This window comes from Cottoperca gobio, chromosome 6, assembly GCF_900634415.1.
Source record: "Cottoperca gobio chromosome 6, fCotGob3.1, whole genome shotgun sequence".
Classification (NCBI taxonomy): Eukaryota; Metazoa; Chordata; class Actinopteri; order Perciformes; family Bovichtidae; genus Cottoperca; species Cottoperca gobio.
The window spans coordinates 23,838,198-23,855,697 of NC_041360.1; the positions used below are offsets into that span (position 1 = coordinate 23,838,198).

Genomic DNA, 17,500 nt, shown 5'->3' on the forward strand with positions numbered 1-17,500 from the left:
ATTCTTTCTCTGAAGACACAAACAGCGTTGTCTCTTTTCACCACACACATTTTTTTACATTTTGAACACCTGTGACCTCGGTTGGTTTCTGAGTGCTCTGTGTAGCTGTCAGCTGACTCACACGTCTCCTGACTCCATATTTCTGACCGTTTTTGGGACTGAACGTTGGTTTTTGCTTGCATCACAGTAAAAAAAAACAAAAAAACAAAAAAAAAAAGTCATGCATAGACATTTCTGTTTCTGCATCCTAAGCACTGGATAAAAAAATGTTTTTTTTTTAGTATTGACTAATGTGAAGTTTGATTAATGATAAATTAGAACAGTCAAAGGTCACATGTTCGGACTCTATAGGAAGCCTCATACATGCCAGGCACAAGTCCATTTCTTTAGAAGCATTTCTTTTATTGAAGCCAGTTCTGCTGCAGCAGCTCTCGTGCCGCCTGAAGGGGTCACATCGCCTCTGATCTCTTCACAACCTCATGCTCTTGTCAGTTGTGACCTGCAGAAGCAGAACACAAGTTTTCCTGGTCACATTCATTTTGTGATAAGTATTGTATTTTGAAATTCAATTGTGCGTTTTAACATTTCATTGTATTTATTAGCCAGCTTTGGCTCTAAAACGTGTCAGTACAACTTGGTGAGAAAGACAATCAAAAAAAATAAATAAATAAAAAGTAAAGACTTGAGATTTTTCCTTTTACAAATCTGTCACTTCATTTCTTTTCAAGTGTTTTCAAAGGTAAGAGTTGCATGTTTTGTAAAACTGTTCATTTGCAGAACTGCATGAGACTAATACCTATTGTGTTGTTCCAGTGCAAGCCTTGTGCACAACTTACAGGTAATGCTGCAGCATTAATTATTTTCCATTACTCAAAACACTGCCCTTACTTTCCAGGCATCTAATAATTTCCAACACAAGGATTTCTGTTTCCAAAATTGAGCTATTCCACTTGGTCTTTATATTTTGGTGGCCCATTACAGTAAATGTGGCCTATTGTTCCATTGTGTGTGAGTGTGTGTGTGTGTGTGTGTGTGTGTGTGTGTGTGTGTGTGTGTGTGTGTGTGTGTGTGTGTGTGTGAGGTAACGCCACACACTCTGACTGTACTGTGGTGTGTAGGCCACGGCGCCGGTGCTCGCTGCAGCCAATCCCAGCATTTGAGAGAGAGAGAGAGAAACAGAGGGCTCAGCCATATGCAGCCACATCATAAATCTAATTGTAATTCCCAAATCAACTGTAGCGTCACCCTGCGAGGGGCGCCGGCAACTTTGTCACACACTCCTTTGTGTGCACTTGTGTGTGTGTGTGCTACGAGCTTTTAGTTGGGTGGGGTGTTTGAAATCATACTTGTGCTGTTGCCATGCTAATCTCGTTAAATAAGTCATCGTAATTTACATTTCCTTTTTCCTTTCTGAACATTTAGCTGTTTGCAAGTTGACAGATTGTTTCTGTGTGTGTGTGTGTGTGTGTGTGTGTGTGTGTGTGTGTGTGCGTGTGTGTGTGTGTGTGTGTGTGTGTGTGTGTGTGTATGTAAAGCTTTCAGCGCCTTGACAAAGGATAGCGGAGTTCATTACAGTGCAGTCATAGCTTCTTGATACATACACTCATAAATATATATATATATATATTTATATATATATATATATTTATATATATATATATACTTCATTTATCCCAGGAGGAAACTGACGTAATACACCATTTTTCATTCAGTTTGCATGATTTCCCAGTTGTTCAAGCTACTGGTAGATTAATATAAAGACAAACGTAAAGAATTCACATGGACACGAGTGAAATTTGTAAATCATTTTTAAAATGTGAGAGCTGCGTGGGGCTTACTACATCTCACAAAAAACTAATTGAAAGACTAGTTTTCTGTGGTATATATATGCAATACTATTATACCTAAGCGTCTTTGAGTTTCTAGAAAAGCTCTATAAAAATCTAATGTATTATTATTATTATACCTAAAAAAATCATAAGAAATCCGTTATATAGTATGTTATAAAAAAGTTAAAGTATAATATGTCATCAAAAAGTCATAGTATATAATGTCCTAAAAATTCATAGAAATCTCATTGTATAGTATGTAAAAGAAAACTCATAAAAAAATCCATAGTGTAGTATGTAAAAAAAGACTTATGGTATATTATGTCATAAGAATTCATGAAAAAATGCATCGTATATTATTTCATAAACGTCACAGTATTCCCCCCTCAGCAGATGAATGTGAAAACATGCCCTGTGCACTTACATCACTGTGCACAGTGAAGGTGAAGTAACAATAAGTACAACAACATATTAAAGTTCCTCTCTTTAAAGCTCCATGTTTGTAATTTAAGCGGATGTTTGGCGGTAAAGCTCGACAGCTCGCCTGGTTACCGTGCTGAGCTCTCAAGTGAGGGAGTAACTGGCACAGCGATAAACTGAGCAGTGAGTCTACACACTTTGAATGTACCTTTCTTTTCTTGTGGGTTTGCTCGTGCGCGGGGATGATGAGGCATAATGACAAGCTTTCTTCATGAAAGGCTGGTCTTGGACGGGCCCTCTCGGCAAAAACCATCTTGAAGAGTTGAGAGAACGAGATCCTTTTATTTTCTTCTCCTCACCAATCAGGCCTTTCAGATCAAGATAATTATAAATTGTTATTACAAAGCAGCGGACCCCTTCAGACGTGTTGCATATTCTCTTTCAATGAGGCATCAAAGGCGCCCTGTTTATGATCATGGAGGCTGCACCACTCATTAAAGAGCGCAGGATGGCCCCGGTGATGCTACCATCCTCTTTGAGCTAAGAGCTTATGATACTTAATCAGTCAATTGCTTTTCATTCAAAAGGTGAATAATTGACCCTTTTGCATCGGGCGTAGTGGTACGTCTTCCATATACCAGAAGGTCGTGAATTCAATACCAGGGCTGCCACCAGTGTACACCTGAGTGAGATACTTAACCCTGAGTTACCTGTAGTTAGTTCACTGTACGTCGCTCTGGATAAGAGCGTCTGCTAGGTGACCTGTAATGTGAAGTTGCATTGAGCATGTTTGTGGGAAGTTGCAGGTACAAATGTAAACTATTCAGTCTGCATTTCGACATAATGGCAGGTTTAAACATGGACATGCTCGTTGTTCATTGTAAGGTTAGGGTTACTGGAGGTCAGACACATTTATTTTCTTATTAAAAATACAAATTGTAACTGTGTTTTTGTATTAATCTACTTTAATTAAAGATGTCCTTTCCATTAATTGTTCTTCTCTAAAAAATACAAAAACGTCTTGGACCTTCATGTTCACTCCCGAACAGCTGATTCCATTTCCAATTTCTTCTTTTCAGCGTGCACCCTTTGGACACAAAGGCCTACATTTCAGCCCTAGTACCTCTCTATTCATATCTTTACTGGGAGCTAAAAGCTTACAGACGTGCTAGCAACTTAGCATATTAGCATGCAAATATTTGCAAATTAGCAATAAACACAAAAGACAGCTGTGGCTGAAGGCATTAGTTTTGCAAGTATTTAGTCACAAACCAAAGTGATGACGGTGACAGATGAAAAGTCAGGGGAGCAACAAATTCATTACAATTCATCCCGAGGGGAACACGAACGTCTGCACGAAATGTGAAGGCGATCCACCCAACAGTCGACGTTTCACTCAAAAGCACACATGTCAACCTCGTGATGATGCTACAGTGCAAGTCAGTGTAGGATTCATCCTCTGGGGGCCACACAGGTCTACACACAGGTCTACACACAGGTCTACACACAGACACACCTCTGGGGGCCACACAGGTCTACACACAGGTCTACACACAGACACACCGTGCATCTCTGGAGGCTGGCGGAGCGGACAGTAGAACAAAGTCACATCAACACTTCCGTTTGTCAGAGCGGTGTTGAAACGGTGTCAGGACGATGCAACACAAGAATATAAAGGATGTGCTTTAAGTAGGGTTTTCAATATTCTAAGAAATTCAATTATTGAAAAGTATTTTGCACTAAAATATACTGTATACTAATGCACTAATATGCGTTACTAGTATACTGTATTAGCTATTGCAATGTAAAACCTTCCCTTGAATACATTTTTGGACTGTTTATGGAAAATGAATGAATGATAACAATTACAGAACAGGAGGGAGTCTTATTAGAATCCCAAGGGTCAGCAGCCTTGGGAGGCCTTCAAGAATAACTAAAAAGTTAAATGCAATATCCGAATAAAAGGAAATCATGCACACAAAAAAACCTTTGAAACATTGCATAAAGGCCTATACTTTCTTTTTTTATGCAATTAGAAGTGAAAGAAAAAAATCTACAGCACTTTTTGGATGGGCAATGGACAAAAGGCCAATTTTTTCCTTTTTGAGGGAAAGTCCTTGGGTCTTTTTAAGTGCATCACTCCGCTAATTAAATATTATATGTTTAACGAAAAATGCACTTTGAAAGCAGCTGGATTGTTTGACTCAAAGACACGGCTGCAGCCTTGATGAGTGGAGCTGCGTGCGACCGTGAGGAGGTAAGAAACGTCATTGTTGCCCGTCCTCCCCTCATTTCACACGCCATAATCCTTTTTACTGATTTACAATCACATTCCCCTTTGTGCTCGGCGCACCGATAAAAACACTAGACACAGTTATGCAGCGGAGGGGACTCATTGACATACCTGAGAATGTTTCCCACATGTTTCACAGTCTGATGTGTTTGTTTTATTGACTACACACCAACTTATTGTTCTCTATTCAAAATGGTGTGAAGCACTGCAGTCTACCCGTTTGTTTATAAGACAAGCTGAACAGCCTTGAGTTAAAACAACAGGAAGACTCCATTCAATGCAAGTAGGAGGCAAATATAATGTAGCATTTCAACACTGTCTTGAAAGTTTTAACCTGTGACCTCTGGTGAAATACTTTGTTTTTATACTAATGTAAAAGCCTTTTTAATCACTTGCTTTCGATAAAAGCTGCAGAATTTCAACACTTTGATATTTATGTTCAATTCTAATATGTTTCATGAGGAAACACGAAGATTATGTACGATTATGATGCAACATCGTCACGGCTAAAGTCAAGAATCTAATGTTTTAAGCCAAAATGAGCGAACATTTGAGCATTTACTTCCGTTGCAAACAGGTCAACTCCTTCTGCAGATGAAAGCAACGTGATACGATCAAAAAGGTCCAGAACAACTGAAACCTTGGAGCCTGTGTTTCCCTTGTTTCCCGTCAGTATCTGATCCTGGCAAGTGAAGCACGATTAAGGGCTTCGTGATTATGTTTGGGCAACTTAAAGCACTTGGTGAAGGTTCTGGAAATGTTGTGGTAATGGCAAATACATCACACGAGCGGGCAACCAAAAGCACTCGAGAAAAAGGTTGTGGTCTTGGTTTAATATTGAAAAAGTCAACGTGGATTTGAAGGATTAAAGAGTTGAACTAATGAGCATTGTGCGCTCTGCCATCCGACGCTCGCTGAAGTATTACAGGTCGCACTGCTTCGCATCGGAGCAACATGTCGCCAGTGGACATAATCCAGGTGGCATTTCCCACAGACTGTATTAGGTAATGCCAATTAGTTTTGTATAAACATCTCTTTTTGTCGGAGGTTATGTTGCAGTAATGTCAGCTTTGTGCTACAGGAAGAGGGGCATTTATTTTATGGTGTCAGTATTTCACCTCTTCTAGAGTCCCTGTCGGCCTCATATGAAAATCTGCACACGTATTGATCCAAAGCACCACCACCGTCACACAAAGGAAGCTTTTGTCCCAGATCTCCAGTCAAAAGAAGGATTTGACATTGAACCTATTAATTACACCGCTTGACGTTGTTTCTTTAATAGTTTATAATCTTACTTTGATGCACTTTCCTGAATGTTTAAGTGCACTGCTTTACAGAAGAGAGAGGTGTCGCAGTGTCCGTGTTGCTATTGTTTCAGACGGATCATGTTTTTCACCTTTGGTTCAGAAGAGGAGCTTGTGAGCAGCACTTCAGGATGACTTATTGTTCCAAGGAGGAAGTCACATGTCAATACCACAAGAAAACTACAAAGTCTTCCCGCTAACACTGGATCACACGGGGCAGCAGGGCGGAACATTGCTGCAGTTTTCAAGCACGATCTTGAACTCCTGGCGCCGCCCCAAGTCGTGAAGGTGTGGTCCGAGTGTTGCTATTAATCTGCCGATATCCTGATCCGCTCACACAAAAGGCTAAAAAATGTGACGTGTCAAAGCAGGAAAATCCCAAAGTGAATGAATTAAACTATATGTATTGTAGTTACAGTACATTCCATGAATGTCTTTCAATTCAAGTGCCCAGGGTTCCTAGAATACATAATAATACATTAATATTGATGTTATTAATTACACGTGTGCTCTTCCTGCTCAGACAAGTCCAAACGTCTGCTGTGGAAAAGGCATCCTACGCTGTAAATCATTTTATGATGCTTCAACTTCAAACACAAGTTTCCCTGCTGCCTGAAAAATGTGAGTTAAATGAAGTAAAGTTAAATAAATAGTTCAAAGTCTCGTCTCGTGTAAAGCCACCGGAGGTAAACTTCAGAAGCTGTTCATGCACACGGACACATTTGCTTTGTCTTCAAATGTTCTCAAATTTTAAAAGGTAGTTCTTTATTTGTGTATACACACACACACACACACACACACACACACACACACACACACACACACACACACACACACATCGTGCACGGGGTCGGGCCTGAATGCAACGCTGACCAACATCTGGATTAGAGCAGATGATGAAGAAAAACAACCAGGATTCATCTCAGCATTTAATGAAGACACTTATTTCATGTTTTCTTCAAACTACATAAAAGAAGAGCCAAACAATGCATGCTGGGAAGTCTGCTTGTTTGAGCAGCACATTCATTCGACTCACCACGAGTACTTTAAGTCAAGTGTTAATAAATTCTCAAGTGGTCTGAACATTTAAAAGGAAATATTTTTAGGTTGAATTAACTTGAAATGTGAAACCTGTATATTTAGCTAAAACACACATTATTAAATCATATTATTACAGAATACATACATATTATTATATATTATTACAATATTACACATTAATCTGAATTTCAAACACACATTTTGGGAGAAAGACAAGTTAACGACGTGCGACAGATGACACAATATGTCCCAATAGTTTCAGGTTAGAAAGCAGTGAAAATGTAAATAATTCTGCAGAAACTGTAGTTACATTGTCCTTCAAGGAAATCTTTTCAGGGAACTACAATAAAACAAGCAGCTGCAGCTCATTAAGTTAATGCGTGAGATTCATTTAGTTGTGAAAACATTGATAATAGTCAGTATTATAGTTAAGTAGCGACAGTAAATCAAACGTACCCATTAAAACTGTGCAAAGAGAGGTGGAGCAAATATGCTTTCCTACACAGATTATTTGAAGTGAAACAGTGAGGACACATTTGTAACACTGATTCACATATTGCTCCACAGACCCGACTTAATTAATGTGGAATCATTTGTAAATTCGCAGTATGCTGATTGCTCGACGTCCTGTAAAGTAGATACAAGCCTTCCAGGCCTGGAGATACAGATTTAAAACGATGCGCTCCTCGCTTCAGTAAATAAGTGAAATGGAAACTTGTTTTCCATCAGAACTGTGGTGCACACTGAATAAGCATGCAAATAACCCTCTTATGGGTTTTATGATCAGGCTCAGTTTTTGCGGCTTCATGCGACTCGGCTAAATGTGGGAACAATTAATGTGTTTCTGGCACCGTCTTCATCTCAGCTCGCCAAAAAAGGCTTATCGGCATACTGACTGTGGTGACACAAATATTTAAAAAATCACAGTGATAGCAAAACATATTATCTCACACACTAACGGCCTGAAATAACCAACGACGAGAAGCACATTTCTAAGATCCTTCTGTGTCACAGCTCTCCTCTGTGTCTACATTATCGTCAGTCCGAAATATTCCTCTTTCTTCTCAAAGTAGAAGTTGAGTCGTGCCGTTGCATATCTGGAGGAGAGAACAGAAGACACAGATCAGGGGACGCAAGAAGCTCTTTGTAAATGTTGTAAAGTCTTTACTTTACCACTGTCCTTGGACGTTTGTAATGTAATGTGACGCCTGACTTGTGTTGCATGTTGTAAATCCTCCTGTGTGGCTTCTTCACTCTTGGTATTAAACGATTAAACTAAAGTCTCTGCTCTGCAACTTCACATTTCATTAGAACGTCCTATCCGTCATGTGTGTCTGCAGATATTTGGGGAATGTTTTCATGCACATTGGCACCTGTGAGTGACACAAAGGTGAGGCTCAGTGTCTTCTCTGGCACACGACTCTCTGTGTTCACTGTACGTGGAGAACAAGTGAAAGTATTAACTGAATCACAAGTTACAGCAATTTTCTTGGGCAAAATAAATTGAATTTTGAGGCAATAATTCAATAAACTTTTCCTCTTCTCTCGTGTCAGTGTAGGTTTCTAAGCTCCGGCGGTATATTCGAATATATAATGTTTTGAGAATGAATTGAGAACTTCCTCCTTAATAAAAATGTATGAAGTATGAAGATGTGGTTGTTTGGCCGGTGTGTGACCATGAGGCAGGTAGAAAACGGATGCATGACTGAATCTTTCTGAAGTGATCCGACACAAATATAATAAATCTGTAAGATATAACCCTGCGTATCTATTTCAGGGTTATACATATGTGCTACTTTGAGGAAGTTGAGTTTTTAAAGGTGCACTGTAAAGAAAGTGCAACCAGAAATATCCTCTTAGTTCATCACAACACAAACAAGAATATTCTAAACCCAATACATCTCCGTCACCACGTTTATAAAAATAGAAAATGCCCGACGACGCGGTCGTGTTCCGACACGAACGCGCCTCTCTTGTCTGTGCGTGTGAATAGTGAATAAAGATCATTTGAGTTATGCCCATGAGTCTGAGGACGTAACAGCACATTTAAATGAATGCAGAACTGGTATCACCTGATTTAGACCTGAAGGTGAGTTCGCAGAGAGTTTATTTAAAGGTGCAGTCAAATGATTTAGTGTTGCACCAACGCCATGACGTTAGAGAACTTGTGAGCCACGGGTTAAACAACAACGTACGTCAAGGAAGCAGAAGCCGAGATACCCTGACTGCTAGTGCCCAGTTTGGCAATAACTCCACAAAATGCTGGATCCTACAAATCCCATAATGCAACTGGGTAGCATCTTTTATTTGACCATAGCTGTTAAATGCCAACTTATTGCAAAATGTGTCAAGAAGTCTCAAGAAGATTCAAGAAATGTTGAAGTGGCAAACACAAGCTGATGACATCGTGATGACATCATGATGACATCATGATGACATCATCAGGGTGGTTTAAATAACATTATACAACCGCTTGTACGGCCGGAGTAAAAGTGTCTCAATGCACTTTACAAATATGAATAATGTGACTGAAGTTTATAATTATTGTACTAATGAAATATTCAACGTGACCTTTGACCTCCAGGGCTTTTCATTCAGCTCGAACATACTTTATATTAAGAATCTGGCTCATGTATGGACTGATCTTAAAGATGTATACGCTACAATAATGTGTCCAGTGCGTAATCGCTGAAGGTGGGCACTATGTGTGTGTTTCCTGTTGGTAACAATACAGCAGAAAGTCTTCTTTCAGTGTGAGAGTGTGAAAGCTGTGCCAAAGCCTCAGAACTTAACTGCGAGAAAAGTGGTTTTGTATTTGTTCAAACCATATTATCGAACGCTCCAATAAATCTGATGTCTGAGTATGCTGCTGCCCTTGGCCATTATACTACACCCTTTGAAATTAAGTGAAGTTTTAAAAGCTACAGACAAATGGAGGCACAGAGAGGAGTTTGTCCTTTAATCAGTGCTTTCACTGAACTCCTCAATGCCGAATCAGTTTTCTCTCTTTTATTGCCTGGTGAGACAAAAAAGATAATTCAGGCACATGCCTTTTAGTTACTTGTATTCCATCACCCCTTCCCCACCTGTATCTGGAGGTGCACTGCTCTCTAATTATTGTGTCAGACTTCTGTTTCTCTTACAGTCGTTACGTTCTTGTAGCTTCTTCGCTTCACTTATGGGTCACCTCTGGAGAAAGAACGCACACCTGCAGCTCGCTGATAGAGATACAGTAGGTGCTACTCTGTTTGTCTAACCTTTGACACTGGAAAGTAGTTGATACAACTTTATTTTTTTTAGGGCGGGGGGGGGGATACATCCTTGGTGATAGGCTGGAAGAGACAACACACAGTCTCGTCCACACAGACAGCAACACAAGGCCTTCTGAACCTGGTTGTCACCGTGTATCATGTAGAACATGAAGCATCGTGCTTCATTTTAATTCTACGACCGAGTTTAAGTTAGAGATTTAACCCGAACCTTTCAATGGTTTGGTATAAAATAAACCCAATCGAATGCTTTTCTTTACTGTGCTGAGCTGTATGAGAGCCGGTGGACGCCTCACATCAGAGGTTGTGGATGTGTGTAGATTGAGGAAATACAACAAACAAATGACCAGTCATAATACTTTTGTTCAGATTAATTACTCACGCCCTTCATGAGTCAAAATGTTTGAGTGTACCCGTTTAAAAGAACAGCAGCCTTCACAGGTGATCCCATTCATCCCTGTTTTCATTCTGGCCGACACCTAAAACTAGCGTGCTTAACATTTATCATCATCAGAGATGAAACTGAGACGTTTCTGTGTTCGGCAGCGGGAGAAGCAGGTATTCCGTTTCACAATGTGCTCTTGTGCACAATTCTTTGCAGTCGGGCTTTTCCAAACAGTGGGCCTCCTCCTCCTTCATTTCCTCATAATAATGTCTTTGTCAAATAACCGGCTCACCTTGCCAACACATCCACAAATCCAAACTGCTGACTCGCAGACACTTTCAACACATGAATAAAATCATATAAGAAAGTAAATATGGACGGTAGAGGGAGGGCGGGTTTGCATTCCCCTTGCGGCTCCCTATTGTCACATCTACATCTGGCCCTGGTTAAAGCACAAGGCCCGGGCGACGCCTGTCACTCGTTGGGAAGTCTGCAGCGATTTGGCTCAGGGGGATAACAGTGGGAGGAAACACACACACACACACACACACACACACACACACACACACACACACACGCACGTACGCACACATTCAGGGTTTAACTCTAACTTCCTATGTCTTTCCTCAAAAACAACTTGTTTGCCACAAAAGCATAAAGCGTCAGAGTGCTGTGTGTTCTCTCTCAAGTGAAGGGGAATAAAACTGTGCGGTGGAGCTCAGGGTGAAGTTGTGGTTGTGACAAGTAAATTACGGTTAAAGCCGCATTAATCATTAGATTTTAATTTAAATCAAATGACTGCATTAAATGTGGAAAGGTCTCGCGGTACGTAAGCGAGTGAAACCATCTCTGTGCTCAGCACCAAAGGGTGCACAGAGATGCATCGAGCGTCGAGCGTCGAGCATCCACAGAGACAAACTCTGTTGTCGACTTTGTCTGGAGTAGAATTCGTCCTGTGGTTGAAGTTCAGGGCAGATCATTAAAACCTTCGGTAACAATGTGCCGCATGATATTAACTAAGAGTCCTGAGAGGATGACGACAGTGTGGATTTAACTTGAACTGGGAGGTTTCCCCTTTTCTGCTTTGCATGCAACCCACTGAGGAACTTTCAGCTCTTTTCTCCTCTTTTGTCTTAATTTGCAAATTTGGTATTAAGGTAAGTAACAGAAACAGGTCATTAGTAATACATTTTTAAAGCAGCTCCACCACTAACGCCATTTAAATCACCATTTCCTATTGTAGACGGAGAAAAGGTTACTGATATTATAATTATTATAACCCTGCTGCTGTCGGGGCTTCAGCCTCCTCCGCACGATCTTTCTCAGCAACATAAGAAACAGTAACATTACTGACTCTGCTATTGAATGTACACGTACGTGTCTTTATGCCCTTTAAGGTTGTGCCTGTCACTGTCCGTGTCTTTGAATGAAAAGAAGAGAGCTTCCTTTACAGCATCAATGATTCAGAAAGCAGTGTTGGCAGAGGGAATTAGGATCCATACATGTGTGTAAGTGTGTGTGTAAGTGTGTGTATTGGTGGTTGGCAGGGCAGAGATGCCTTCAAACCTGGCTCCCTAACGTTACTGTTGCTCTCTGAGCTCATTTAAGTCGAACCCTCCAGTTAAAGAAAGGTAACCCGACCCTCACCATGCACTTTAGGACAACCTCAGCCGGCGGCTTAGAGGAGCAGACGTCTAGCAGGCGCATGTGGCCCAGCCAGGGATGAGAGACGTATATGTAAGGGAGGACCGACGGCACGGGAACAATAGTGCCTCTGTGCCTCGGCACCCCTCTGGATCACATTTCCTACGAGGTCCAGATCGAAATGAGGCGGGGGCCCTGCCGCTGATGTAGCAAGCGAGCGGAGAAAGCCACACAGAGGGGAGGCTGCCGTATGTCAATAGTGATTAGGATCACGATCACAACTGTGGCGGGTGTGGGGCACGCAGAGAAGGGAGAGAAGGGAAGAAGAAGTGGGGGGTGCAAGGGAAACATTTTGCCCTCCTGAACTTTATTGTCTGGTTGCTGGTAGTGAGGAATGTCTCCTGGACTTGTTTAAAGATAACTACACGTGGATCAGAACGCATTCAAAAGAGAATTTTCATGATTTGTGGGTTCAAGAGGGAAGAAAGGTTTTGACTAGTGACAAGAAGAAGAAGTTCCTGCCTGCTTCATGCCCCATCCTGGAAACACAAAGTCTTAAAGCGCCGGTGGAAAGAAAATGAAATACTCTGGGCTCAAGTTCCCGGCCCTTTATTGCAGCTTCTCTGCCAACGCATTCTTTGCCGGTTCATCCTAATGAAGATCCTGTTTGTCTAAACTTTGCCACAAAATAGTGCTTGAATTCAACGCACAGGATATATTTTTCCATGTGTGAGTAAGTGATGTGTGACGATGTTCAGTGTTAGGGTGGTCCCGTGAAGCTGCACTGAGGTCACAGCGTTCTCTGTGGCTCCACGTGTTTCTACAGTAAACAGTCGCTGAGGCGGTGTGAAGGACGAAGTCGGTGCTCAACGTCGGGACGATCTCCGTTTGAATACTTTCAATTTAGTTTTTCAAAATGGCAACGATGTTGATACAAAGTGACACGCAGCCAGACGCAGAGAAGCCCTTCTTTTCTTTCTCTACTTCATAAATCAGGAAATACAAACCTTTCAAAGTCAAAGTCAATCGAGGAGAAGCGTGATTGCAGGATGGCCCAAAGACCCCAGAAGAAGTTGGATGCCTGGAGGAAGAGAAGGAGAAATGCTTCAGCATCAATGCTTCATGTTGTCTTTAAAGGAACATACCCCCCCACCCCCCCCAGGCAGGTCACAGGGGGGTCAGACGTCAGCGTCTTCAGCAGCTGACAGACGCTGAATTGGATTCATCCATTGATACTGGAATGTGTTTTAAAAGGGTATGAATATGGATTATGTTATGTATGTAACACTATTTAAATGAACAAATATAACTTGTATTTATTTGTGTTATATATATTATATAGTGCTCAGTTCATTCACTATTAACCAGAACCAAGAGAAGGATCTGTGTCTTTAACTCGTCTCACACATCGATAACTTCCTCTCCTTCCTGTGAAGTGTTAACGCATGTTGCTGCACGTTTAATGTTCTACGTCTAAAGTCGGGTTGCAAGTTTTCTGTCATCACGTTTGTCCTGTGACTCCAGTCCACACCTTTTTTTTTTTTTTGTTGCACACTTGTAAAAATATGTGGTGCTGATTGTTCTAAATCAAACATCCCAGGTGCTGCACAGCTTCACTAACTCCATTCCTTTTTAATGCTTTGCTACATTTCCTGGTGCCAGAGAGCAGAAGTGTAAAAACACACTTCAGTGACCTCCAGTTGTCGTCTTCTACTGTAGCTGCTCCCGTAAGTGCTGCTGCACGCCAGCTGCACGCCGCTCAGTCAGAATGACAAACCTCCGTATTGAATGGTTCCCTCCTTAATGGCTTTGCTCACTTAGGCTTGCGGACTTCCATGCCTCCATAAATTTCTGTTGTTTTCCACCCTTATTGTAAATCTTCATGGTAGGACCACTAATAGCGAGTCCTAATAAGATCCAGACAGGCCTCTGTTCTGTGGCCCGCTGATATAATCACATTTTTATTTGATAATCAAATAAAGGGTGGAATGAAATACTTGAAGAGCAATGTGCGGTTCTTTCCCCCTTTTGGCTTTTCTCCCTTCCCCTGGCAGATTCTCATCTGTAATCTGTGTCTTGAGTTGGATAGAGAGATTGAGCGTGTTTCCATTACGATTAATAACTGCTCTACATCAAGAGAGCATTAGTCTAACACTGAGCAGAGGCCGTCGGTGACAGCGAGCCATTGAGAAAAACGCAGATGAGAGACGTGCGGGCGAAGTGACATCACAGAGCCTGCGGGCTTTAGCCTCGACATCACGGGGGATCCCTGTGGAGGAGGCGAGCTGTAAAGACCCCACTGCGTCTTGGCACAGTTTGCCAGGGATTAAGAGTCGAAGGAGGAAGCTTCACGCCGCAGAGCTTTGGCGAGCGGCCAGGTTTAGTCGATGCCACACAGCTTCCTTCGGTGCAGACTGCTTTCCTTGGGTTTTACTATTCAACTGTGTTCTCATTAATTGAGCCTGAACTATAGTGGGAATTCAATGTAGTTTGATTTCTGCAAGTAATTACCAAATGATTTTAAAGTGGCACGAAAGGATCAAATGGAATTCATTAAATAAAATGGAATAGAGAAAGAAATATTAAAAAGGGATTATAGTCGGTTACACATAATCATCCGGTTTTACCAGATGTGACCTCAGTGGTACCTGTAAAGTGCAAATAAAGAAGGGGAACAGCTTTCATTGTTCCCCTTCTGATGAAGAGAGGACGCAGAAACTCGTTTCCATTGACAAATAATATAACAATCATTTTCTTGATGAATCTTTGATTTTTAAACTGTCAGAAAATACTGAAATATTCACATAAATTCAAAATGACGTTTGTTTTCTCAGATAAAACTGTAAATATTTTTAATTTACTCTCATAAAAAGCTGGAATGAGAAGATTTTTGCTTAAAAGTACAAATAATTGAAGCTTTAAAATGAATCCTCATCATGTTTCATATCATCATTAAGGAAATATTGGATATTTATAATAAAGGCTCTGAGGTACAGAGTTCATTAAGGGAAGTGCGCTACACAAACATTTTGTGGGTGAAATACGGCTATTTGTGGAGATGTTTCACCGCACTACAGCTCGGTTCCTTGACATTATGAAGAATGGAGCCTGTGATTTCCTCCGTTATCAGCCTCAGTATCTCTCGCTCTGACACACGGCTTGTCAAAATGAGCTGGAAACTTGGCTTGTTAAGCGTCAGTGATCAATTTCTCCCACTTCCCTCGAGTCAAGAGTCCTCCTCGGTTTGTCATAGGAAATCTGATTTCAATCAACATGATGTTATCGCCTCTCTCTCTCCATTATTTCTTTTCCTCGCTCTCCTTTCTCCCGCTCGGCTCTTTTGGCCGAGCCACAAGTTATTTAAAAAAAAGTACAAAAAAAAAAGTAATATGCTTCCTCATCATTTCTGGACTATTTCAAAAGACATTCACACCACCCCCAAAATTGGTTAGGACAATTCTGCATATTGTGTTGAGCTATGAAAGCACTTTCAGACAGATAGCCCGGCACCACTTCAGCCACTGAAGAATGAAAATTGTGGTCATAAGAAAAATAATTTTGGCCGCTGTCTTTCATTTTTCCCTGCCGCAGTTTCTAATCAGCTCAGATGGAGTCCATCAAACTCGGAACAGTGGCGGCGGGTCATCTGTGGAGCGGGTTTGGATTCTTGACTAGGAGCTGGAAAAGTAAATTGTTAAAATGTAATGGTGAGGTGTTACCGCCCTGTCATTTCAGAGGTCTGCACACATATGGATATTGTTGAAATGCACACACTAATCTCATAATATCGAGATATTTCAGTCACTCCAAAAATGGAAATAGCCGTTGAGAGATTTGCCATTTTCCAAAGTCTTTCCAAAGTGTCGACTACATAATGACATATTTCAAGGCAGTCGGTGGGGAGCGCACACTTACCAGGGAGAATTTGCAGACTTGAATGTAGAGCTGCCTAACTTCTGCCTCTGTGACGGTGACCTCGTGTCCTGCGCTGTGCTTGTAACTCTCCAGATAGGCCGTCAGCCAATCCCTCTGCAGCTCCCGGCTCGGGTAGAAGCTGTAGTTAACATCATTCACACCTCCGACACAAAACACACACACACACACACACATGTATAATATGCACATGTTGGTGGAACTACTGTTCGCTCAACTCTTCTGTCAACACGACCGATTTCTACATAAGTTATCCGTCGCTGGTCCCCACATGTGCACTGAAACATGTGTTGTGTTACGACAGAGAGGCTTCAGATGACAACAGATTTATAAAAATAATAACTTTCTCTTTATTTATCATCATTATAAATTAATTTGACGTTTATTTTTGCAATAAATAATTATTTTAATCCATTTTAAGCCACTTTATACTTAAAATATTGTACGTTTAACTTTATTTGCTGTAGTTACTAATTAAGAGTTTCGATAGGAAACATTATGATAAGCTGATATAATAAGAGAGTTATAGTAATAAGAGTTAATCAGTATTAATAATCTGTTAATAAAACACTGCGTTAGATACTTTATTTATTGGAATCATACTTAAAGTAGAATTTGCAGATAATATTAACATACAGTATTTTAATGCAGGACTTTTACATATTTTTTGTATATTATTTATATTTTAGCATTTTAACTGTATTTCTTCTTTATTAAAATGTCGTCACTAAAAACACATTTTTGGCTCAATCCAGCAACAATTTAGTAATTTGGGTTTGTGCACAACACGGCTATATTTCAGACATTATTTCACTTACAATCATTTAAGTGTCGACGTGAAAGCTGACACGACACGCTTCTTCAAAACGATCTAAAAGTGATAAATTGATGATTGTTCCACAAATGTTGAAATTAACCCCGTCGAGCCGCGACACAGCTGGTACATCAAAGCCACTGAATGCAGCTCTGTGTGTGTTGGCAGCATCAGAAGAAGGACAGTTTCATGCTACATAATGGCAGAAAGATTAAATGATATCATAGTCAAAGAGACAGCACACACACACACACACACACACACACACACACACACACACACTGCACTAGGATTCTGCATACCACTTACTTACACATCATACTTCTCTCAATACTCCACATCGTACACGTACGGACCGACAAACACATTTGGAGGCTAATTGAACTTCTTGCCAACGCAACTCTGAAACCTACCGGCAAATTCATTGAAGTGATTGCCAATATCGAAGGCCTGGTAGTTGTAATCGGCGTACTCGTAGTCAATGAATTTCACCACACCTGACGGAGGAGGAGAGGGGAGAGGAGAGAAGCAGCAGTTACCAGGACAACATGACGAATCATCTTAGGTG

At 40.9% G+C, this 17,500-nt stretch overlaps 2 protein-coding genes across 2 annotated transcripts in view; one reads left to right on the forward strand and one right to left on the reverse strand.

Moving 5' to 3' along the window:
* LOC115009283 (transcription factor SOX-6-like) overlaps nt 1-682 on the forward strand; it is a 79,616-nt gene extending 78,934 nt beyond the window's left edge. The window contains exon 18 of the mRNA XM_029433169.1: nt 1-682. This exon is cut by the window's left edge and continues 2,328 nt beyond it. The gene's annotated coding sequence lies outside the window, so the exon portion shown is untranslated.
* A 7,190-nt stretch (nt 683-7,872) lies between these two features.
* Nucleotides 7,873-17,500, reverse strand: part of LOC115010027 (ethanolamine kinase 2) — a 22,190-nt gene continuing 12,562 nt past the window's right edge. Inside the window, exons 5-8 of the mRNA XM_029434399.1 lie at nt 17,346-17,429; nt 16,101-16,261; nt 13,193-13,266; nt 7,873-7,984 (exon numbers count right to left, since the gene is read on the reverse strand). Of these exons, the coding sequence (XP_029290259.1) occupies nt 7,915-7,984; nt 13,193-13,266; nt 16,101-16,261; nt 17,346-17,429 (389 nt within the window). The 3' untranslated portion in view covers nt 7,873-7,914. The remainder of the gene's footprint in view (nt 7,985-13,192; nt 13,267-16,100; nt 16,262-17,345; nt 17,430-17,500) is intronic.